Source organism: Eurypyga helias, unplaced genomic scaffold (genome assembly GCF_000690775.1).
Source record: "Eurypyga helias isolate BGI_N326 unplaced genomic scaffold, ASM69077v1 scaffold10229, whole genome shotgun sequence".
Taxonomy (NCBI): Eukaryota; Metazoa; Chordata; class Aves; order Eurypygiformes; family Eurypygidae; genus Eurypyga; species Eurypyga helias.
Genome location: NW_010272805.1, coordinates 8,229 through 33,939, shown reverse-complemented (window position 1 = coordinate 33,939; position 25,711 = coordinate 8,229). Strand labels below are relative to the sequence as shown.

The 25,711-nt window shown below is 41.4% G+C and overlaps 1 protein-coding gene across 1 annotated transcript; it reads left to right on the top strand.

Moving 5' to 3' along the window:
• The first annotated feature begins 215 nt into the window (after nt 1–215).
• TBCE (tubulin folding cofactor E) lies at nt 216–25,326 on the top strand. The gene is made up of 16 exons (XM_010159257.1): nt 216–315; nt 2,052–2,136; nt 10,989–11,168; nt 12,256–12,344; nt 13,034–13,133; nt 16,037–16,139; nt 17,937–18,013; nt 18,277–18,372; nt 20,119–20,183; nt 20,269–20,333; nt 20,932–21,084; nt 21,662–21,815; nt 22,376–22,444; nt 23,507–23,566; nt 24,887–24,978; nt 25,234–25,326. Exons 1-16 carry the CDS (start codon nt 216–218, stop codon nt 25,324–25,326), a joined length of 1,581 nt encoding a protein of 526 aa, XP_010157559.1.
• Nucleotides 25,327–25,711: the final 385 nt, after the last annotated feature.

Here is a 25,711-nt window from a genome sequence, read left to right as displayed (position 1 = left end):
GGGCAGCTCTGTAACGGGGGTCGCTGCCGTAGCGGCGTTTGGGAGTGCGGGTGGCACGCGAGAGCAGTAGCGCTGGGAGGGCAGACCTCGGCTTCGGGAATCCAGCGTGCTACCGGGCAGCAGCTCAGGGTAAGGGGCTCGCGAAAGGGGGGGGGGGGGGGTGTGGGGGGGGTGTGCGTGGGTCTGCGGGGAGTCCAGAGCTCCGTTTTCCAAGGATGACTGCCTGTGTGCCTTCCGATGCTGTGGGCCGAAGAATCTTGTGCGGCACGGAGTATGCAACTGTGCGGTATGTCGGCAGTGTTCCTCCTACAGCAGGTAAACATCGCGGTAGTCAGTAAGCTTTATGTGGAATGGTTGTTTCCAAAATTCTTATTATGTTCTTAATTAAAATAGTTGTCAAGTAGAACATGGCAATTTACAAATTCTTACAGCGGAAAGATCTTGGTTCCATTAGTTTTTGTGGGCAGTCTGCTCCTGATCTCTGTGTGCTGGCATAGTCTGGGAAGGAGAGAGACAGGCAGCAGCATATCAACAGACTGGGTGCTACTTTGATAACATATCCACATGCAAGGGGACAAATAAGACTCAGTCCAGCTTGCTGAAAAATCTGACTGGTCTGATTGTGAGAGCACTATGTGTCATTTTTGCAAAATTGTGGTGACGGGTTGGGGAGATTGCTGATGCTCAGGAGGAGACTAACCTTGCATACACTTCTAGAAGAGGCAAGAAGGATAACCAGGGAACTGTAGACCATCAGCTTCACGTCTTCCTGGGAACATTGTATAGCATGTTCCCTTGGAGTCCATTTCCAAGACCATGAAGGACAAGATGATAGGTGAGAATGTTTGATACTTGTCAAGAAGTACAAGCGGTGCTTGGCAAACCTAATAGTCTTCTGTGATGATACAACTCGGCACATGGACAAAGGTAGAATGGGGAAGGTAGTATTTCTTGGCTTTAATAAGTCTTTTAACACTGTTTCTGTAATAGTCTTACTTGGAAGCTGCACAAATGCAGGACAGATGACTGACATGTTGATTGGGTTGAAAGTCTGAAGGTCTACCAAATGGAAAAGTGGTAATCAATGACTTGATACCTGATAACGTGTGAGTACTACAGAGATAAATGCTGGGGTCTCTCTTGTTTAACGTGTTCATCAGAGTCTCTGATAATGAACAGTGTTCACTCTCAACCGGCTGATGTGACAGAAGGTAGAGTTGCAATCCAGAGCTTTATGTTTGGGCCTAAGAGATTCAAGAAGAAGGATAAATTTCCACTTGTAGTGTGAAATAAACCTGTGTATTGGTACAAGCTGGGAAGTGCTAGCAACCCACAGGATTTATTGTAAAGGACTTGGGACTTGAAGTGGATACTGTCACAATGAATGTGAGGCGAGAGTGAGCTCTTAGCACGAGCAAGTTACAGGTACTGGTTTGCCTTAGAAGGATGAACATGGCCAACAAATCAAAGGAAGCTGTTATCCCCCTCTAGGGACAGGGGTTCTTGATAAGGTTGCACTTGGAATAAAGTGTCTGGTTTGGGGCCATCACAGTTCAAGAGGGATGTGGATAAACTGGAGAGGATCAGGTGGAAGGCTGCTGGCATGGTCAAGGGCATAGACAGACCACATACGTGTGTTGAGAAGAGAGGTTGAGGCCTGGTTAGTGTGGTGAATAGAGTAAGTGGCATCTGATAGCTGCCAACAGCTGTTTGAAAGATGGTTACAAAGATGACAGAGCCAGATTCTTCTTACTGGTATTAGATTATATAGTAAGAGACAATGGCCACAAATTGTGGCTGGAAAGGTTCAGATTGGACAGCAGGAAAATATCTATAGAAGTAATGCAGCACTGGAATAGGCTGTGCAGATAAACTGCAATTTCTCTCTCCTTGGAGATTTTCAAGGCCTGGCTGAACTGTTTGAGTGCTGGTGTTAATCTACTTTGGGAGAGGTTAGGCTAGGTGAACTTTAGTGTGTCCTGCCAACCATAGCCATGATTTATATGGCTATGATTCCATCAATTTGAACATGTACCTACCATATATTTCAGGAATTTGGCTCGGTGTGGAATGGGATGATCCTCAGAGAGGAAAGCATGATGGTACCTATGAAGGAACACGGTATTATAAGTGCAGGTGAGTTGATTCACAGTGTTGGCATGTTATGTGTATTGACAAGATGGTCATGGGAAAATGCCCTTTTGCAGTTTTCAGGGCAAACCCTTTTGTTATCAGTTGACTGTTATTAAAAAAACAATAAATCTGAGTGCAGTGACTAGCTATGCCATGAAGGCTGTTGCATTTTTATTAATTCAGTTACAGGGAATAGAATATGGTAAATGCTTAGAAAATACAAGTCGTGTTTTTGGAGGTATGCGATAAACTCTGACTTTTAGATGTTATTCGTATTGCCTTTAGTAGGTTTAGTCCTCCTACTTTAGTAAGGAGATCAGTATGTCCTACTTAACCTTCCTTAGGTAATTCTGAAGTGAAGTATTGGTCCATATTAACTGTCTCAAGTATAGTTTAGATTTGGACTTAAGATGACTTGAATGTATCTTCTTAAAGGAAAATAACAAGTTCCTGGTAGTGATTTGGATTATATGTTTCATGGAGGAGTTGTTAAGTATGTTTGCTTGCATTTAATATGTGCAAAACACGGTGTAGCTGTGTGTGGGGTTTTTAAGTATAGATACACGTTATGTTTAAGTTTAAAGACTTGAGCACTTAACGTGTTTGAAATTACAGAGTGCAGGTCTTCAGGGTTGATGCGAACAGCAGCAAGCTGTTGGTTTCCATGTCAGAGGACACTGCAGCAGCTAAAAGTTTGCAATTAAAAAAATAACTGATGAACTCATAGAAAAGCCATCAATAGCCCTTAAATACTAAGGGCTGCTATCTCAGTAAGCTCCTGAGCAGTGAAGTGGTGAAGGATGAGAGAATATTCTGTGGCTTTATCACCAAAATACTTGCCCTGTTGTCGTATTTTTCCCAACCATGTTCTATTGGCTACTTTTGGAGAAAGGACGTGGCGCTACATGGATGTTTGATTTGCCCACTGAATCGCAATCGGTCTTGCTTTAATGAAATGAAATTGAGTGATTTCTCAGTCTTTTTCCACCTCCTATTTTCCAGGGGTGGTAACAACTGTCAAAGCGCAGTTTGATTAGTCTGTTCCTAACTTTTCAAATGCTCATTTAAGTCAAATGAATCTAATATAAAGTTGTGTGTCACTGAGCATTCAGAACTGATGGAAGGCTTTTGAAAATGAGAAAGAAGGTGACAAACCAAGAACATGAATTAAAAATTGTCTGTGGTTTTTGCTTTTGGCTGTGTTGTTGCTTTGGTTGGTTGGAAAGCGTAAGAAGACTCCTCTTTGAAATCAATTCTTCACATTAATTAGCTTGAAAAAGTTAAAGGCATTGATGAGAGCATAAAGCAAATCATCTGTTTTATTTTTTTTTCAACTTGCATGTAAATGAAAGTGGTAAAAGTAGCTGGATGAAGTCAGTCCAAAGATTTGTCTTGCTCAGTTTCCTGCTTTGGACATGGGCTAATAGCAGGTGACTGGAGAAGTGTGAAAGATGGTTTTCCAGAGTCTCGCTAGGTTTGGCTAGTCATGGTTCAAAGATATTTTTTTTTTTTTTTTTTTTTCCCCCAGAGCTGGAGGTAGTGTATTTGTACATTACTTTGTTTTACTCTCAATGTATGATTCAACAGAGAAAATTGGTTATGAGAACTTCCTCCAGAAGAATAATTAAAATCATGTAGTAACAGTGCATGCATTTGCTTACCCTTCAGCATATGTTTCTAGGTTGTGAAAGTCGTGATTGTTTCCGTTTTTATGAGTAGATGAGTTTTGTCACTGTCTCCAGTCTGAATATAGGAATGATGTGGAAGGGCCTTAGAACCGTTGCTGTAGAAATGTCACGTTAAAAAAAAAAAAAAAAATTAGTATTTCTGTGTTGTGGGGAAAGTAGGTCTAGTTTTGTATCTGCCACAACGCCCTCTGCAGACAAATGGAATTCCCTGAGGTAGCAAAGGAGGCTGCTGTATTCCTACTGACACCTGACGGTAGTTCAGGGCTTGTTAAAGAGTATGCTTCATTAACAGTTCAGATCAAAGTTGTTCTCAAGCCAGCAATTAGAACCATTTGGTCTCAGACTGAATCAGCAGAATAATGTATCTAGTAAATAGTTTAAAATTTAAAAGTAGCTATTTTGAAATCCTTTCAGGGTATGCTCTCTCTTGGCTCTAGCCAAACAGGCATAACCAGAGAAGGGGTGTAGATTATGTTCAATAGTGCAAATCAGAATTCATAGTCTGTGTCTTAACATCTACATTTTTGTAAGGTCCTAGAGGCCTCATTATCAGAAAATGAGATGATAAAACGAAATCTGTTCTTTAGAAAAATAAAAAAATAAATACATAAAGCACCTGTGAGGACTGGATATTATTTCCCCCATTGTATTTAATAATAAAGCAAGGCTTAAAGAGGATAAGGACATTCTTAATGGAAAAAAACCAACTCAACATGGCTGGATTTTTCTTAGCTAAGGAATTGGAAATTACGGTCTTAGTGCAACCATTTTTTTTTAATATATTAACAGAAGTTGCTTCTTAAATGCTCTGAATTTAATTGAAGCAATTTCTAAGTTAAAAGCTAGATGTTTTTATTTATTCTACAGCAGAATGTAAGTTACTGGCTGGCCATTCTGAATCTCTATGGTCAGAAACCGCAACTGTATGTGTTGTGGACGTTTTTCAGAAACTTTAGTGCTTTATGCTGGTGTGTGTATAGTATTTATGTACATGCATATAGACTGTTGCGTTTCCTGCAACCCTTAGTGTGCTCCCAGGAGATGAGATCTGAGATGGTGATCTCAGTTCTTGTAAGAACCAACTTTTTGGGTGAAGGTGCATGTACCTATAGCAAATTTAAATGTAGCCATCTTTAAACATGTTGTGCTTACGGTACTTGTTCTTTGTAGTCTGCTTTGTTCCCACCAGAAAAAGTCCTTCTGGAGTCTAAGAATAGACAGCAGTTACAGCAATCAGCCATGATTCACAGACACAACTTTCTGTGTGCAGACTGCTTTATAGTTTGTAAGCCAGTTGTTAAGATGTAGCAAATTAAGTAAAAAAGTTACCTTATTTTATCGAAAAGATACTAAGAAAACCTCACCAACCCACAACTCAAGATTTCCCCCTTTCCTACTATTGTTTGGGGCTGTGTGTAGGAATTACCTTTCTTTATATAATGTATATACGTGTATAAACAAATGAAGGGTTTGGGTTTTTTTTCCCCTTCTAACCTTATCAGTGGTATCCTTTGCTTACAAGCCTACTTTGCTCACTCCCTGAATTCTGATAAGCAGATGGAGTAGCTTGTACTGTAAACAAATGCAATGAAAGGACAGATAAAATTTAAGGTAATTCTGAAAAGAATGCGTTTTTTAAAATAATAGGTCTTTCACAGAGTGACATTTTAAAATGAGAAAGTGAGAGGAAAATAAAACTGAATTTGAGATTCTCATTACCAGAGAATCATCTTTGTAGTCCTTATTTGGGTAAGTTAGGAGGTCTGCTTACACCTATATGTTGTCTTTGTGGTATTTTTTTTGGAAATATTGCCTAAACCTTTATGTTTCATGGCAGTACGTTTAGCTGGATGTTATATTATGTGGTACTAATTACACTTCTTGAGAATATGAGAACCAAAGAACGAAAGAGCTGACCTCATGAGCATGTGCATCAACTGTGGATCAGCTGGAAGCAGCAGTGCATACTTGAGTGGCATTTTTGTGTTGTGGGTTTTTTTTTCCCCTTGGTAATAAAGTCTTGTTTCCTAATACCCGAGGAAGCTATTGTTTTAGCTGTCAGTTGCGGCAGCGTGTCATGTAATTAAAATAGGCTGCGTTCTACAGTCCTTCAAGAGAAATGAGGAGCAATCAAGCCTTAAACTACTGTTAAAATTTATATACAGCTTTAGAAACATGAGTATGCTTTCAAATAAATTCTTGTCCCTCAATCCCAATCACACAGTTCCGTGCATGCACTCCTCGGAGGTCACGGGCACGCACGCACCCCCCCGGGAGTGCAAGTGCCTTAGCTGCGCACGCCTCCCTGGGAGCCCTCCTTTGGGTGCGCCAGCTTCTTGTCCCTGCGCTGCTTCCCGTGCGCTACTGACGCGCGTGCTGGGTAGGAAGTTCTCCCGAGGTCATGCGTGTGTGTGCTGAGGTGTGAGGCGTGTGTGTTGTCCCCACAATGTCTGCCCTTGCCAGGCACGGGCTCTCCTCAGCATTGCACCAGGAGCCAGCTCTGTCTGGCCTAGGCAGAGGTGTGCTGCTGGCGGGGGGACTTTTGGTGCCGTCAAACCAGGTTTTGGCTGCTGCTCTCGTACCCTCTCCTTTCTCCCCACAGCTGCAGATGTTCAAGCTGCTTTTATGCTTCCGGTCAAGTGGAGTCCTTGTCCTTCTCGCCTCACCCCTCCAGGAAAAAAAAAAAGGTCTCTTGGTAATTCCTTGGTTACTGTTTTACTGTTCAGTCTGGCAGAAGGGTCATCTTCCCCCTTAACCCTCCTCTCAGTCAGATTTGGGCATTCTGTTCACACCTAGTGTTTACACAGGCGTTGCTGTTTTAGCTGCTGGTTTTATCCTTCCTTTTTGCTGGGGGAGATGTGTGGATTCCTTAGCAGCAGATGACTGAAGCAGATACTTCTCTGCTTACCTCACAAGGCGGGAGTAACGTTCTGCTGTATCGCACATTCAGAGTACTGTGAGTCATAGTTGAAAGGAACACATCCCCCTGCTAAAGAATATGTTTTCTAGTTTCCAGAGGAATCCTGATATTTCAGCAGATGCTGTGCTAAGAAGTATTGGCCATAGTAAATTGTAATCCGTTTCCCCAGGTTTGACTTTCACAGCAAGCCGGAGGAGTGGAGAGAAGTAAGTAAAGCTTGCTTCTCTGATGTTTTCAGCCTGGCAGAATTGCAACTGCTTCTTAGATCTTGTGGCCTTGTGTTACCGAGTTTTCTTCTGGTGGGAACCTTGGATTTTGTGTATTTGTGTGGTCCTGAAATGCCACGTTATCCTGGCAAATGCATTACATGTTTTTAGTTTTTCCTCCTTCGGTGAGTTTTATGAGTTGTGTATGGACATGTTTTTAAACTTACAGGCAGCAGTTGTGACCAGTCGGGTGTAATTGTTTGCATGGAATTTATGTTCCTGTCCTAAAGAAGATCTGTTTATATTAAATTAGACTATCTCTCCTTCAAGAATGACACATTCGCCCCCAGAAATATCTACTTAGAGAACAAACAAGCTTTTCAAATGCAGGAAGATGCCAGTATAATTTTATCATGAAGAAAAAGCAGCGATTGCCATTTCCCAAGGGGAGGATGTGTTCCCAAGATTCCTTTTAGCCTCAGGAGGTCTGGTTAGGAAGTTTTGATTGTTGCAGTATGTGTCACTGTACCCATCAGAGACTTCTGCTCTCTGCTGTCAATAGAAGGGTGTTGAAACAAAACTGTTGTCCCCAACCACTATTAAAAATGTGCTGTGCACCAGCAGAATCTTAATATAGCATCTGGAACTGCAGATGTCTGTCTGTCCTTGCTTTGTGAAAGCTTAGGCTCAGCTTTTGCATCTGTCTGACTAAGATAAAATTCCAAGAACTTCAGGTACTTGCTGATGTTGGCAAAGCTGCTGCTGTGCAGTCAGGAATTCGATATACCATAGCAGATTAGTGCTAGGTGTCACTTGTAAGCCTTGTTTGATGCCACAGCTGTCACAGCCTGTTCTAAAACTTAAAAGGTTTTTCTTTACTGCAGTGCCTAGATTCTTCTAAAGGAAGTCTAGTCTGTTGAGCACTTTGCCCTTAAAGAAGAAGATCTGTTCAGAACATATCTAGAAAAGCTGTGCCTGGATTCAACTGGCTATAATATGAGATTTGTGGTGTCTGTGCCCCAGTCATGGTGGTCACTGCCCGGTGCCAGCTGTTTGCAGTGATTGCCTCAAGGCAGAGAAGCCTGTCCATCTATCTTTACTCTCTAGACTGATAAAGCTGCAACCTCTCTGGCTCAGGAGCTTGTTTCTGCGGTCAGACAGCTCGAGTGTGCAACTGTTGCCAGAACACAGTTGTTGTGCTGCTGCATTATACCTTGGATGCCGAGATGTGCACAACATTCCTGAGTACTTGGAGAGCCACGGCGAACCTGTAAGGATGAGCAGTAACACTACTTTGTTTTACATTAGCAGAGAATAATGATGCCAAATTTCCTCCTTATTCAGGGAAATGGTTAACTGTGGAATCTGATAGCTAATCTAAATTTGAATGAGTATCTTTTAGGGGCCCTGGGCATGCTAGCAGATGGGCTGTATTGCTTCAGGCTACTGAATCATGAATACAAAGTGTCATACAAGCCGACTTCTGAGACTGGGGTCATTCTCTATTTCAGAAGTGTCACTTTTAACCAGGGCTGGCTGGTTGTCAGAACCCCACTTGGACGTATTCCAGATTTTCTGCTTCAGGAAATTAGGATATATCTTCTACCACTTCTTTTGCATGGTGTATTGTCCTGGCTGCAGGACCTTTTACACACGTGGGAGCAAAACCTCTGTTCTCAGACTTCCAAATGCTCAGTCAAAGTCAGGTTGTTCAGTAGTCTGCGGGTTCTTCCATCTCGTGATCTGCGTGCTGGATGACTCTTTGGGTTAGGATTTATGTTTAGTTCCCAGCTATGGAGACTGCCAGTAGGTGTGCTTCTCATGGGGCCCGTTAGTTGTTAGTTGTTTGATACATACGTACGGCTTCTCATGGGGCCCGTTAGTTGTTTGATACATACGTGCAGCTTGTATAGCTTATTTACCCTAGTGTGAAAATCAATACAGGCAGTGTATTGTTACCAGTGTTACAGGCGAATGAACTCTCCCCTTGAACACATGATCATTTTGCTGAAAATAGGTTCCTATTGCAAAGTCTCCTTTTCTGTGCCTGTTCTTGAAAAAATAGCTCAAATTAATGTAATGAAACTGAAAAAGAAACTTAGGCTGTGGAATGGAACAGGACTCTTACGGTGAATTACAGGTAGAGAAGAATACAAGCAGCTTTGTTTCCAGAGCCCCCAGCAGAATCTTGCACTATCTGCCATCTATGAACCTGTTCGACTCAATTAAATAGAAAGTAGGAGCAATACACTCCACAGGCAAGAGATGCTATAGTTAAGATGGTGAAAATATAATTTATTGTTTTCAGAAGTGGTGTCAAGAGAGTCACATAATTTTTACATTTGCGGAAGCTTAACATAAATTAGCCAGACATTTGCAAGCTATGAAGAACTTTAAAGGAACAAAAAAGAAAGACTTAAGGTTACTGGATTAAAAATTGGAATTGGTTATTGAACGTGAAAGCACACACTTAGATTTACATTCTCTAAGAGTATGCCTTCCTGCTTGTTCTGTAATCGTTGCACTCTAAACGTAGTCACTACAAAACTAGACTGAAAATAGTTTTAAAGTAAACAATATATTTTTTCTATCCAGATCCTTTGTTAGGATATGAGAGTACCTAAGTATTAGAAATGCTGATTAATACAACTGGGACAGGCAATTTCCAGTGCTGATTTTTTAGTAAGAATGTGAATGTGTGGTGCCCAAGCTATTCCATGTATTTCATAGAATCATGGAATGGTTTGGGCTGGAAGGGACCTTAAAGCCCATCTAGTTCCAACCCCCCTGCCATGGGCAGGGACACCTTCCACTAGACCAGGTTGCTCAAAGCTTCGTCCAGCCTGGCCTTGAAGACATCCAGGGATGGGGCATCCACAGCTTCTCTGGGCAACCTGTTCCAGTGCCTCACCACCCTCTCCAGGAAGAACTTCTTCCTGATTTGTTAGTAGGTCCATAGGATTCAAGGTATCTAGTTACTGTTTGCCTGAGATAATTTTGAACTTTGTAGAGTTGGTGGTTTGTATTATGGTTTGCTAATTAGCCACTTGATGTTTACATGCTGTTTTGAAAAGAGGATTTTTAATTTACATAAGTGGTTTCTTCCTCTTGGGTACTTTCCAACCAAAGCCTGTACTCCTTAGCTGGAAGGCAGACAGGTAATCATAACTACCAATTTTCTTCCTGCTGTCTTCTGACTGATCTTCCTAACAGATCCTCCATCTGCTCTGTGATACTATTCCCACAACTTGTCTCTGCTTATTCTTCCCAAATACTGTGTTTTCTTGCGAACTTTGATAGAAATTGTCAAAGCAATTGCATGGCTAGAAGTTGTCATGCAAGAAAGCTCTTTCGGTGCTTAGTTAAAGCTAAGATACTTTGTTTGACTGGCTAAGAGATAACATTAGCTAGATAATTCTGTTGAATATTCAGTATCAAAATTGTTACCGAGTTAGTATTACCATTTACAAAAGTTCAGTTTAGGGTAAGAGTTCTGGGTGGTACAATTGTGTCATTTGCTTGAGTGGAAGGACAAGGCTGCATTCTCTTAGAATCACAGCTGAAATTTGAGTCAAATATAATGAGGCAATGATTATTTTGAGTATTCCTATGGGCCTCGGGCTGTGGTAAGACTCCGGACACATTTGTTGCATGATTTTATGTAATATGTGTCTGTCCATAGGTAGAAACTTAATTTTCTGGAAAAAATGAGTTCATGATGAGTTTGGAAACAACAGAGCAGTTATTTCTAATAACGGCACTGATGATGGATTTTTTTAAGTACATTTGGAGACTGGTGCTTCAGTTCTCATGGAATCTCTCAATGTGAACTTGTCGGGTCAGATGGTATCAAAGATACTTCGCGAGTCTTACCTGATCTCACTGGGTGGGAATGGTGTTGTCTAAAATTAGCCTGTAGAATTGCCTTTTGGCTGCTTTGGTTCCAAGTGTATTAAAAAAAGTTATAATGAGTGCTTTTGAGACTAGTCATTCTTACGATAACTTTTCATATTTCACCTTTTCCTGGCTGCTGCGTTCTAGGCATCCTCAAGGAGGATCATTTATCCGGCCAAACAAGGCAAATTTTGGAGTAGATTTTCTTACTGCAGTGAAGGACCGTTATGGATTGAACGCTGAGCAAGATGGGGCAGAGAACATAGTAATGTTTGGAAAGAAGACTGTGGAATTTGTTGGCATGGATTCTATTGCAGAACAGCAAAGGCAAGTGTAACACATGCAAATCCAAGATACGCACTACTCAGGTAGTAGTTCAGCTGTAAGGAAAGGAAACTGGCTGCCTTACATGCAACACTGTCAGACCTCTAAAAGTAAGCCAGACTGCACTGCGGTGGAAGAGACAGGAGATCTTCCTACTGTGGTTTCATAATTCACCTTTTTCATGGATAGTAACTGGGATTATGTCATGTTTGAGTGCTCACAATCCTCATCTTGATTTAATGGAGTAGGAGGTGGTGATGTTTAGGGAAGAATGACCACGATAAATTATCATGATATTGAAATTCATTATACACATGCCTGGTCCTTTTAAAATAGATATATTTTAATATTTTCTTAATAATGTACACTATTACTTCATCTTTGTTTATTCATCTCAGTAATGACTTTGTAACTAAGAGAGAGAAGGCAGAAAGTCACTGTACTGCTAGTGAAGAACTCTCTCAGTCAGTTCATGTCATGCTCATTTATCCAGAAGGGTAAGACAGGAAGTAATTTAAATAAATTGTAGTTTTAATGACCTCCAGCAGCAGAAGGATTATCAGTTCAGTAGGTGGCAGTGTCCTCCTGAGCTGATATTCCACAACTATTTTCCCTTTGTCTCCCAGAATATACTGAGCACTCAAAAATGCTTTTTTTTTTTTCCTTCTTCCTTGTCTTTTTTGATAAGTGATATAAAGAATGTATGAATAACTTAGAACCTTTTGCAAAAAGTATTGCAGGAAACCTGTTTAACTTGAAACATCTAATTCAATGCCAATTTGCATAGCTATATTTTATACGTTTTATCCTTTTTTTCAGTTGGGTGAGGGTTTATTGGGGTTTTTTTGGAGGGTGGGGGTTGTGATTCGACCAGACCTATTTTGTAGTAGCAATGTAAAAGTAGTAAACAGAGTAGATGTGTCTGTTTTCGAGTAAGAAGGACACTGCAGTGTAGCAATCTGCAGGCTGCTAATTCTGAAGGAGAAGATACATATGAAAAGGATATTATTTAGTTGTAACAACCAGGTATTTATATTACGAACCTATTTTTGCTTGAAAATTACTTAACAGAATGTTCTTTCTCATTTAGCCAACTGAACCAACTGGTAGGTATCTCGGTGCGTGATTGTGCAGTGAGCCATGCTGGCCAGGAAGAGGAAATCGGCAGAACATGTCCTAGTATCCTTTTTTGCTATATTGCATGATACCACAAATAAAGTACGTATTTTAGCATTCCAGGTGTTCACTTCAGTGATGATATTTGTATCCTTTTATTAAAAAAAGTTTTAAACTTGTTTATACTTAGAAGCTTAATACAGTATTTACAGAGTTAAAAGGTAGATGCCTACAGGTTTTGAGAGGGAATGTGAATTATTTTATAAGTAGAAATATTGCCATAGGTTGCTACTGTGACTGCAGTTCCAGAATGCTCCAGCAATGGATTCCTTTTTCAAAATTAAACACTAGAATAGATAAGCCCATCAAAATAGAACTGATGTGTTCTGTAGGCACCGGAGGTTTCCCAATATGTAACAAATAATGTATTTGATATATTGTGTGTTGTAGCGATGTTAGAGAAATACAAAGTTGTTGTTTGTTCATTTATAAGGACTGGTAAGAGTTCCTGTAGAAATAAATCCATTTTAGGATTTGTAAAGTTAACTCTTCTGTAAAACCACAAGCCATTTCCATACTGCAGATCAAAATAAAATTTGCTGTAACTGAGCAGTAGTATCAGTAGTATCTTTTAGCCCAAATGAGTGTAATCTCTTTCTTTTTATCTGGTTCAAAAATGAACCCTAATTCTAATTTCTGGAAAAGGGAGTTCAGATTTGAGATACGTTTCTTTTCTTAATGTGAAATTTCAGATATCAGTCATATAAATTTATCAAAAAATCTGATATCGTCTTGGGAGACAGTAACAGCTATTGCTTCTCAAGTTCAAAACCTGGAAACACTTAATATCAGGTATAAAAATCCATATTTCTGTTTCTGTTGCTTTGGGGTAGGGACAAGATGAAGAAGCTCTTTTAGATACAGGGTCAGCTTTCTAAAGGTAACTGGATGCCTCCTTACTCGTTTCAATGGGAGCCAAGTCTTTAAATACTTATTTAAAAATCTTGTCCTTAAACAACTTGTGTGTGCACACTGTATTTTTTCAGGCATCACCTTTTCAAAGAAAGACTAGAACTCTAGGAGTTTAGCATCTATGTAAAACTAAATTCTGGAGAAGTGTTTTATAAAACTGGAGTTTTGTAAAATTAGAAAAATCACAGTTGCTGGTGAATAGAATAGAGATTTCAGCCATTAAATATTTACAGGAATTTAGGCATTTGTCAATGTGTTCTACATAACAGGTTTAATAATTTTTATTCAAATTGGCTTGTTGGCTAGGGAGACTGGGTTAAAATGCATTGTAGACTCTCTTAAGGAGTTAGAGTGAGGGTACTGAGAGTACTCTCATTGAAATGAGGAAACAGGGAGTCTAGAAACTGGCATTTACAGCTTCATAAGATGCCTTTATACACTTCCGTGACCCCTGAGGCAATCAGTTCTCTTGGTTTGTAAAGCTCGGTTTGCGGCAGGCAGACTGCATTGGGTTGTATGCGTCCAGAGTGCATGTGTGCCCCGTGTGTGGTTGGCAGCACGGAGACCGGCTTCACGGTGGACACAGCCAGATCTGCTGTGTGCACGTGCAGCAGGTCAGGCTCTCTGGATACGTGTGCGTAGGGGCTGGGCCTCTCAGGAGAAGCCAAGACCTTGAGGTGGCAGTGGGGCAGGGGTTAGGAGCCTGTCTGTGAAAGCACTAGTAACACGTCCTGATCACTCTTGTCTTGCTTAGCATTTTTTAGTTAGGTTTAGCAGTAGCTGTCTGTCTTTTGGGTTTGCAAACCTGTTTGGGTTTTCTGCATGAGCTTAGAAATTTTTTTCCATGTAGAAAAAATGTAAATACATTTGCCTTTTCTTTTAAAGTCATTCCAAGTGTCTTAAGACTTTCTCAGTTTTTCATTATTGTTGATATATTCTGCTGCCCAGGTACATCTTTATTTAGGGGCCCACTTTTGTTGAAGAATGGTGCTTTACCAACAGTGTCTTGACACCAAACTAAAATATCTGTAATACTTAACCAAACTTCAATTATCCCAAGACCCAGTCCCTTCCTGTCCTGAAATGATGTTGATAAGAACTGTGGATGATGGTGACAGACTAGGGGAGAATCTCTTGTACAGTAATGGCATTGGAAAAGGCCAACGGAAAAGGCATTGGAAAAGACCAAAAGGGTGTCGTTAAATAAAGCTGCAACTCCGTTGCAACAAGAAAGAATTTACAAAATCATTTCAAAACAAAGACCTTTTTCAGTACACACCTATGCTCTCTAGCTGGCACATGCCAGACTGCTTTTCTGGTGTGAACTAGCACAGTGGATTAAAGTGTGTAAATAGTAATCAGCCTAAACCACTAGTTCTGAGAGGTTAATGTTACAGCTGCGACTTTGGGAAGTTTGGTTTATTGTCAAGGTTAACACCTTGACTGCTGACTCTTTAGGCAGAGCTGTTCAGCTGTTCTGGAGGTCGTGCCAGTCATCCAAGGCAGCAGCAGGGCAACAGGACGGAAAGCAGAAACCCAAAATATGACTGTTTGGTTTTGGTTTGGTTTTTTTTAAGGTCCTTGGAAATCTCTGAGATGAGCAGGTTCCAAAGCCTTCATTGCCCAGTACACACAATGTAGCTAAACCAACTGAAAGTGGTGTAAGCTACATTGAAATAAATACCAAGTTAGTTTAATAAAAAAGTGACCTCAACTTTTGTATTTGTTCTTACAGTTAATGTGACAAAAATGGTGTTTTTTTTGAATAGTTTTAGGTGTTCATTTTCTTCAGTACTTAGCACTGAAGAGCAGCTGTTTGCAACCTGGGTGCTATTTGTAAATCTAGCTTTGCCTACAGCATATGTCACCATGACTTATTATCAGCATGCATGAGAACACAGAGAATCTATTTTAATCCACCTAGAGTAATTTTTTCAGTTCTCCATTGCTGAGAAATACAGTTGAGACTGAAGGGTTTTCAGAAGTTATTTGTGAGAAAATTGGGAAAGCAAAATGGGAGTGATGCTGGAATCTGACAGTTGGGACTGCAAACTGACATAGTCTGAATGTGTTTTGTATTGGTTTGACCCATTTGCTTTAAAAAAAGGAAGACATTAGGAGGTAAGTCTGCTACTGATTTTTTTTGTGCAAAGAATGTTGGTAGAAGAATAAAAGTGATTAGCCACCCCCCAGCTTTTGGGGACATTTAACCTGTAAGTATGTAATACAACTACACTGAGAGATTTTTGTCATAGTATGCAGGTCGATCAGACCTTAGAAAAGAAATAAAAACTTTTTTTTGGGAGTGAGTAATGAAAACTAATTTGAAGACTGCAGATTTGAGAATCTTTTAACTGTTTTATAGTGATATTTTGCCACTGAGAGCGGATTTTACATACTTTTGTTTTACTGGGGTCTGGACAGTCATACAGGCTCTTTATTTTCAATTGACACTAAGGAGTTTAAGCCCAAAATCTGACTTTTTCATTTAATATTAATGAAAATCATTCTTTTCATATTCAAAACTTAGGGAAGGAAGAGGAGGAGGAGGAGGCCACAGATGAATAAATTAATGAAGTAGGAAAGTAGATTAGGAAAGAATACATTTTAACATAACTAGAAGGATATTTTATAATATTTTAAAATATGTGACATCTTGGCAGTGACTGTTTAAATTTTTTTGTGTAAGTTGTTTTTGTCCTTAATACCAAATTCCAAATTAGTGGCTTAAAATTAAATAAATGCAATTATTCATTATACTAATAATTCCTCTTCTTCTACAGTGAGAACAAACTGAGATTTCCATCTACATCAACTTCTTTATCAGGTGTATTTTCAAAATTGAGGATTCTGGCCCTTAATCAAACTAACATAACATGGACAGAGGTAAATAATGTTTCCTGGTTTTGTTTTTATTTATACTGTTATGTTTTTAAGGCAAGAAAAGCACAATAAACATTTATGCTTTATATTATTCTACTGAAATATAATCATCCTTAGAAAAGGTGCTGTGGCGTAACTGTACCAGTTAATGTAGTTCCTATGTAGTGCAGGAAAGGTCGGAAGTTACATTGGCACAGGAGTCCAACAAAAACCATTTAGCTTCATCTAGGTTTGTACGTTACTAAGTCAAGATAAAGCAGTTGGAGTATAATACAACTTCATGTTCCAAAGGTTTGTGTGAATGGAAACCCTTTGTTTCCTTGTAGTTATTAAAGCTGTAGCTGTATTTTTATGCATGTACTAGAACAAATGCAAATGGAAAGAACATGTCATTGTGACATGAAGTACTTGTTTTGGCATCCCTTTGCATCAGCAGGGGATTGGCTTGGTACCTTTGTGCGTACTGACAGTTCTTCGGATACGCGGTACCTGGTTATGTGCAACACAGAGCACAGAACAGTATTTCATGTTGTGTGTGTGTAATGAGACAGGGTTAAACACATCTGTGCATATAACGTCATACAGCAGCAAGAGAGAATGAAGGGTGGTTGATGAAAGGAGGCTTTTTGGTGTCTGGGATAGTGGACATTTACAGGAGAATCAGTTAGCTATACACTTAACAAATCAAATTGGATTGTCCAGCTCTCTGAAGGTCACTGCACTCTGACCTTTGTAATCTCCTGTAAGAACAAAGCTTTAGGCAACTGTGCTGTGCGTGTGTATGTCTGTGTTCTTGCATCTCAAAAACTGTGAGTCTGCTAGCCAGTTTCAAACACCTTTTGAAAAGGGGTGGAGGCAGGCTTAAAAATAATTTATTACTTACAAGTTCCAAGAAGATAGGAATGTTGATGGAGGAAAGAGCCCTCTGAGTTTTCTAACCAAGGAAGGAGTAGCAGCACGAGCTCACACTTAATTTGACTCTGGAGAATGCACACAAGAAAAACGTCACTGAAAAAGGTTATTTGCAACTCACGGGCACAGCCTTGTGGAAAAACAGCCGGTTCCAGTGCTTACGGAACGCCGTTTGCTAAAACGGCAACATTTTGGACACGGTCACAGTTGCATACAAAGCTGGGTTTTATACAAATTTCTATTGCTTTGTAATCGTGTTTTTGTGCTGTAGATGTTCGCAAAAATGTCATTTTGGGACAGAAGATTTGAACAAAGATGCATTTGTTTTAATTCGTAGCCTTTGTAAACTGTTTTCTTTAGAGTACCTAAACTTTGGGAGATGGGCTCACCTAATGCAATTCCTGACTTGTGGTGGTTTCATGTGCTGGCACAGTCCCATGAGAGAGAAGCCTTCAAGCCCTGATAAATTATGATATTTACAAAGTCTCTCAGATCTGATGAGATGTGCAGAAGTTCCAAAGCCATTAGCAGTCGAGTGTATACTGCTGTTTCCTCACCTCATCATAAGGAAAATCTGATTACTCCAACCCTACTGAAGAAAATAAGCTCAGTTTCCAGGTCACACAGGGTCTCTACTTAGCCTCAAGCCTGGAACTGTAGTCCAGTGGCTGTGCAGAACCCCTTTGATGTTCCCTGTGCTGGTAGATCCAGACACAGGAAAGAGACAGCTGGAAGAAAGAGAGGACTAGGCAATCCATAACAGTTGTTTTTCTGGTTTTGAGAGCTGTAGCTTGTTCTGAACTTGTTTCTGAGGAAATCTGCTTAAAGTGTAATTTCTGGAATAGCTTTTCCCAACTTTTGTTACATTAAATGAAGTTTTGCTCTTAGGTTCTTCTTTGTGCTCCAGGATGGCCAGCACTTGAAGAATTGTACCTTACTTCTAATAATATTTCAGTTTTGGAAAGGTAAGATGAGTAACTTAAAACTCAGTCATTGTGACTGATGCACTGCACAGTTATATAGCAGACAGTCACATTCCTGTAATGTTTACGTTGCCGTAACGTAACTGTAAAATGAATGATGCAAACCTCCGTGACGTGCTTCAGAACATTTATGAATGTACACAGTTATTTGCATGCAGTTATGTACCTAGAAAACTAGTATTTTCGTTAACAGATAACTTTAAATGTTCCGCTTTTGTGATTTTTGTTTGTTTCCAACATGCTAGGCCTGATAACGTCCTGCACACCCTGAAGCTGTTAGACCTTTCAGACAACCAGTTACTGGATGGAAATCAGCTGCATCGAATAGCACAGCTCCCCAGGTAGCTGTTAAACAAATTAGCTGGAAATTCTTTGCCCTGGATATTCAGCTCCATAGTCTTTTTTGACTGAAATATATAATAGTGTTGAATCTTGAAATAGAGGCATTTCGGCCTCTCGAGGAGAATAACTGAATTATTTAATTAATTGAGGTATTTTAATATACTCTTTATTTTTGTTGTATAGTGACATTCTTAAGCTGTATGTTAAGTTTTTATTATACACTTACGTAACAGAAGTGGTTTATCACGTTACTAAGTTCTTTATATATTACTATGTACAGGGTTTTAAATGAGATCATAGAATTGTAGAATGGTTTGGGTTGTAAGGGACCAAAGATCATCTAGTTCCAGCCTTGAACACTTTGAGGGATGGGACATCCACCACTACTCTGGGCAACCTGTTCCAGTGCCTCACACCCTCTACAGGAAGAACTTCTTCCTGATGTCCAATCTAAACCTCCCCACTTTCAATTTAAACCCGTTACCCCTTGTCCTCTCACTACAGGCCCTTGGAAAAAGTCCCCCCCCCAGCTTCCTTGTAGCCCCTTCAGGTACTGGAAGGTGCAGTAAGGTGTCCCCGCAGACTTTTCTTCTCCAGGCTGAACAAGCCCAACTCTCTCAGCCTGTCCCCATAGCAGAGGTGCTCCAGCCCTCTGAGCATCTTCGTGGCCTCCTCTGGACTCGCTCCAACTGGTCCATGTCCTTCTGATGTTGGGGACCCCACAGCTGGATGCAGCACTCCAGGTGGGGGCTCACCAGAGCAGAGTACAGGGGCAGAATCCCCTCCCTCGCCCTGCTGGCCACACTTCTGATACAGCCCAGGATACAGTTGGCTTTCTGGGCTGCCAGCGCACACTGCCGGCTCATGTCCAGCTTTTCGTCCACTAGTACCCCCAAGTCCTTCTCCTCAGGGCTGCTCTCTATCCATTCTCCACCCAGCCTGTACTTGTGCTTGGGATTGCCCCGACCCAGGTGCCCCAGACCCACTTGGCCTTGTTGAACTCCATGAGGTTGGCAGTGGCCCACCTCTCCAGCCTGTCCAGGTCCCTCTGGATGGCATCCTGTCCCTCTGGGTGACATCCCTTTCCTCCAGCATGTGGACTGCACCACACAGCTTGGTGTTGTCAGGAAACTTGCTGAGGGTGCACTTGATGCCATCATTCGTGTCACTAACGAAGATGTTAAACAGCACAGGTCCCAACACCAACCCCTGAGGAACGCCGCTTGTTACTGGTCTCCACTCAGACATCGAGCCGTTGACCACCACTCTGAGTGCGGCCGTCCAGCCAGTTCCTTATCCACTAAGCGGTCCATCCATCAAATCCATGTCTCTGATTTAGAGACAGTGTCAAATGCTCTGCCCAAATCTTGGTAGGTGACATCAGTCGCTCTTCCCTTATCCACCAACACTGTAACCCCATCATAGAAGGCCACCAAATTTGTCAGGTACAATCTGCCCTTGTCTTGCACTGTACACCAAAATAGCAGCTGTAATTTTAAGTAGTCACAAGATACTAAATAATTTGGAAAATTAAACCATTTAAATCCAAGAGTCATTTTGAAAGCTTGAAATCATTGCACTTATGCTCTGAAAAATTTATTCCATGAAGACTCTGCTGAAGTCTGAACTTGCTGTTCATTTGTCAGTGGTTATGCATCGTGTCAGTTTCAGATCGTTGTTGATAGTATTTTTTACAAAAACATCCTGTGCCATGTACAGTAATCACTCTGTCTATGGAATTTCAGGTTAGAACAACTAATACTTAGAAACACTGGAATATCGTCTATACACTTCCCTGATGCTGGATTTGGTATGTAAGAGAAGTAATTTATTTATAGCTTTACAGTCTTGTTTACTTTTTCACTATTGTTTTGTAAATTTACTCCTTTTCCTAGGATGCAAGACTAAAATGTTTCCTTTGCTACAACGCCTTGCAATAAACAACAATAAAATATCACAGGTAGGTTAGATTGTGATAGTTTCACTTTTGTAAATATGTGTATCTTTAACAGTAACTTGCAATTTGCTTTTTTCCAAATTCTGTGTGCAATCCTGAGGCAGCTACTGAATACTTCGAGCAACACAGAGGCATAACTTAAAAATTTAAAAGCATTTCCTAACGTCTCGGTTAAATGTGTTTATGGTAGCTAGCCGTAGCATAGAGTGAACCACAGAGTGCTTTGGGTTGGAAGGGACCTTAAAGACCATCTAGTTCCAACCCCCTGCCATGGGCAGGGACACCTTCCACTAGACCAGGTTGCTCAAAGCCTCATCCAGCCTGGCCTTGAACACTTCCAGGGATGAATATCCCTCTGCTGCCTCATGATTCCTCTTGCAGGATTCTAATATCTAAATTGCTGAGTAGTTCCTCGTTTGTTAGGGGTTTTTTTATTTAATTAAGTGTAATGCATCTTTTTCCTTAGCTAAATGAGCAGGATGGAAGTACTTGGTTCTGCTGACCAAAAGAACAGTCTCAGTCATGGTTATTACGTTACCACATATTGTTCTGAAATGAAGTCTGGTTTGTGTCCTCGAAAGCCTGTTCCCTTCTGTTTCAGTGGGCATCTATCAATGAGCTTGACAAACTGCCAAGTCTGCGGGCGCTGCAGTGTCACAATAACCCTTTAATGGACACAGAGAAGAACCCGCAGACCCTGAGACAGCTGATTATTGCCAAGATAAGTCAATTGGAGGTTTTGAACAAGTCTGAGGTACATGATAGTTCAACAAATCGCAGGAGTCTGGGGGGAAAAACAGCTTTTAAATCATTGCCTGAGGAATTGTTTTCAGTTTCTTTTAAGATTGCTCTTTGTCTGGATGCAGGAAAAGTCGAGTGCCGGCTATTCCGTCACCTAGTCGGGGGGGTGCTCAGTAGGGCTACAAGGCCCAGCGCTGTGTTTGAACTCTGCTAACTTGGTGGGGTAGGAGGAAGTGGAGGAATGGTGGGGTTTTTTCCAAGTGCTGAAAGTTGCAGGACTTTTACCAAAACCCATACACTGGCCAGAAAAAAGAAAAAGCAGCAGCACTGAATCCGTTTTGGTGCCTGAAACACAAGCATTTGCGTTCCGTAACAGGAAAGGAGGGAGGGGCTGCAGGGTTTTCAATAGCTTTGACATGTACTGAGTATATGGGTCAGGCAGTACTTGGAGGTGGGGTGTGTGGCGTTCTTGGCAGCATTTAAGTCGTAGTGCAAACCTGCGTGAGAGCAAGGAGCTGGCACCATTAATGAGACTCTCTTCTCTGGGAGGTCGTGTAATTACGTTCTGCACCTTTCCTGTGTCAGTACAGATCCTTCCTGACGAAAGAAAAGGAGCAGAGCTCGATTATCGCAAAGTATTTGGAAAGGACTGGTTGGCAGCTGGTGGGAATTGGAACCCAGACGAAAACAAACCAAGTGAAGAATTTCTTGCTGCCCATCCCAGATACCCAGCACTCTGTCTTAGTAAGTACGTGTACAGGAAGATTAGCATTGCTTCCTCACTTCTGGCACTGTGGCAGCACTAATCCTGTCTCTCTTCAGTTTGCTCCTCCCCTTCCCCTGGCTGCTTTCCCACCTGCTCCTGCTGCCTCCGGAAAGCCCACCCTTTGGCAGGGCTGTGGGTGAATGACTTTTGCTTCCATGGGGCAGCTGTGAGGTCCTGTGCCCGGGCAGTGCTGCCGCAGGGTGACACCAGTGAGCATCTGCCCCACGACTCTACTGCTGACAGGCAGTGGCTGTCTCCACCTGAGGCTTTTTTTTTTTTTAAAGATAGGAATGGGAAGCAGCATCTGCCCTCCAGCCCACCTGCCCATGCACCCTCCTGACTGCTCTAGCAGGTGATGAGGGCGTGTGGCTGCAGCCGTTAGCATTGCCAGAGCCCTCTGCTTTCCGTACCTGAACCCCAGCTGCCGAGGGACTGAGGCAGCAGGCTCCAGCCTGACCCAGCCCCGCAGTGTCTCAGGGCTACTCTTGGGTTTTGGTCTTTGAAGGGTCTGTGTCTATGTGCTCTTCCCTTCGCACAGAATACGGTGCACCTGAAGAAGGAGAACTGAAGGGACGACAGCCCTTGACTCTGAAAAATCAGCTTCTAAGTAAGAGGCCAGAAATGGTCAAAATTATTCCTTCTGCTTTTATAGTACTTATGAGCTAGTGTTTCCTGGGTCTGTATGGAGAATGTAAGGTTCAAAAGCCTTTAAGATGTCACAGAATCATTTAGGTTGGGAAAGATCTTTAAGATAATCGAGTCCAACCGTTAACCCAGCACTGCCAAGCTCAACACTAAATCATGTCCCTGAGCACCACATCTACAGGTCTCTCCAATACTTCCAGGGACAGTGAGTCACAAAGCTGCAAGTTGTAATTGAGATTTTAGCCCCAATAACTGCCCTGTTTTCTGATATTTTTTTTTTTTTCCTTAATGACATTTTAACTTTAGTAGGACAATCAAGAAAAACATGGGTAACTTTGGTACTTGGGGCTGACTACTTATTTCAACTAGATTACATCCCAGACTTACAAATTCACTTAGCTTTGTTTCCCAGCTGATAGAAGAACTGAACCTTTTTTTACTCCATGGGCAAAACAGTATGTATAGGCATTACTCTGATGTGTTTAGGTGGAAGACTAAATTGAACAAGGAGTCTAGTTGGATAGACACAACTGCAGCCTTTTTCAAGGATGAGTCTTTTAATCTCTGTAAAAGAATTAGGCTAACAACTTCCTTAAAATGTTCTTGTACGGTGCTTATGAGAGGGTCTAAGGCAGGTTTTTGACCCTCACTGGGTAGGCAGTTTCCATTCTACTGCAGGTTATTTTAAAAACGCTTAATTTCTAGTCAACTTTCTAGGTAAATACCCCTCTGGACCAAAACCACCTTACGTGTTAGGGGAGTCACTTTTAAAGTATTTTCCCAAATTTGCCAAACATGAATTAAAAACCTGATGATTATTTTAATAAAATGACTTTGATTTTTCCAGAGACTGACTAGATGCTGTCGTAGCTGCTTAGGCACAGGCTGCAGCCTAAATTTGTAGAAGATCAGGGGCTGAGCTTGGGGAAACAATTTGCAATAAAAGCAGACTAGAAGGATTGTGTGCTCCTGACCCAACAGGGCTTAACATTCGTTCGCTAATGCCTCACCCTTTTTCCTTAAGCTCTGACAATTAAATGTCCTGAGAAACCTGAGCAGAAGCCAGTACAGAAAAAGCTACCAGGTAAGAAGTCTCAGCTCTTGTTTAAGCAGTCGGTTTGTAGCTCCTTTTCAAATAACTGTATTGAAGTGTGGCAGCTGCCTCTAGCTTTGTTAGCACCTGAAGATCCTCCCCTGAAGACAAAGGAAATGACATGGGTAGAAAGCGTTTGAAAGAGTCGTTATTTTTCTGACCTTCATACTGCCTTTCAGGCCAGCTTGAAGATTGAAAGCTGGTGCTTGTCCTAGGAGTTCTGCTGCTCGTTTCAGGACTAGTGCAGCCAAGGCAATCAGAGGCTAATTAACTGGTGTGAAACCTGGTGGATGTGTTTAATCAAATAACAAGGACATGAAGTTGTAACAGCCAGCTACGTAGCCTGCAGTTCTAGAGAGTGAACTCAGGTATCTAATTCTGACCTGTATCGAATTTGTCTTTTGAAGTTCCAGTGCCTGTAGTGAGAGCAGAATGAGTAGGCTTTGTTCTAAATCCAACCCGTGTTTTGGAAAGGTGTGTCCATGTGGAGTCTGAGAGAAGAGACTTACTCAAGCTTTATTCTAAAATAAAAATCACATTTATTATCACAAGTTGCATAAAATCAGATATACAGCTTTTACAAAAATGGTTGATAGAAAAATATTTGTCTAAGTACAATGTGTGGTATTACAGGAATAACTCACTATTGCTGTGCCTTTAGATAAAGCTTCAAAAGAAGTGAGAGTTCAACCAAAATACTGAGTGTATCTGTTGCAAACACAGGCATCACCTCTGCAGCCAACTACTCATTCAAGATCCGTTACAGAAAATATCCCTTTGTCTCACTGACTTCATAATACAAACCACTCTACAACTCCGCTGGCAATTTGCTTGGGACTAATTAGCCTGACACCATTTCTAAGAATGGCACTAGTTCCACAGTAACATTCATTTGTTTGTGCCGGGAAAGCCAATTCCTGGTAATAAAAACTGCAGGGAACAGTCACCAGCTGCAGGTACTCAGACCTCGACTGGTTGTGTCCCAAAGGTCACTTAGTTGAACGCACAGTAAATACAAACTCAAAAAAGGTAAATTATGAAGCCATAACACCTTGATTTGGCATGTGGGATCAGAGCGCTTAAACCGCAGTAGCATATCCTGTCCTATCCCCCAGAGATGAAACCATTTTCCATGGGATACCAGCAGAGAGGGTGTCGGGTACAACAGCCATTATTGCAGTGTTAGAACTGAAGCAGCAATACAGCCTTTCGCTCTTGCTGTAAGCAAGTGTGGTTGGAACACTAGTACTTTCCTACAGCTCAGTGGTAGCAGCAGTTTTCTAATAACTTCTCTCTCTTCCCCCTTGACAGAGTCTATGACTGTCCAGAGGGTCAAAGGATTGCTCTATCGCCTACTTAAAATCCCAGGTTCAGAACTGAAACTGTCCTACGAAAGTTCTAAAGTAAGTTAAAAAGGGGTAGGTCAACAATAAAATACTACATGCTGCTGAAGGTCAAGAGCACGTTTTAAAGTGCTACCTAATGAAGCTGATTTTACTTAAAGAGGGCAGTTTTCATGCTGTAACTTGGGACCTGATTTCATTCCTGTAATTTGACAGACCCTCCCCCAGTGCAGCTGCCTGATCTGTGTTTGGTTTCCATGAACACAGTTCAGTTGAAGTCTGATCATCAGGTGTTTTTTCCCTTTCTTGTTCTAGCTGGAAGGAAAAGAAGTTGAACTAGACAACGACCTAAAGCCTCTGCAGTTTTACTCCATAGAGGATGGAGACTGTGTGTTAGTGCGGTGGTAAGACGGGACTCTTGGCAGACGGAAGAAGAGCCAGCACGGGGGCTGCAGGCAGCACAGACGACCTGTGCCTGGCCTAGGAGAACGTGCATTCCGTACAAGGCACCAGAGGACTATGCACTTGGACTTTCAGCTCCTAAATTCGTCAGTCTCCCTGAAAGCATTTGCTTTTGGCTGAGTTGTCTTACTTGAGAAATGCCAAATAGTGCTGAAATGTTTCAATTAAACTCAAGGTAACTTTTGCCATGACTTTATACTAAATTTCCCATTGCAGCAGTGAGAGTTTAACTGATCTGAGGACACGATTTAGTTGTGATCCCTTTGTTTAGAACAGGACAAAAACCAGTGCTGCACTGGAAGAGGCTACGTGCTCTTTTGTTTTCACCTCC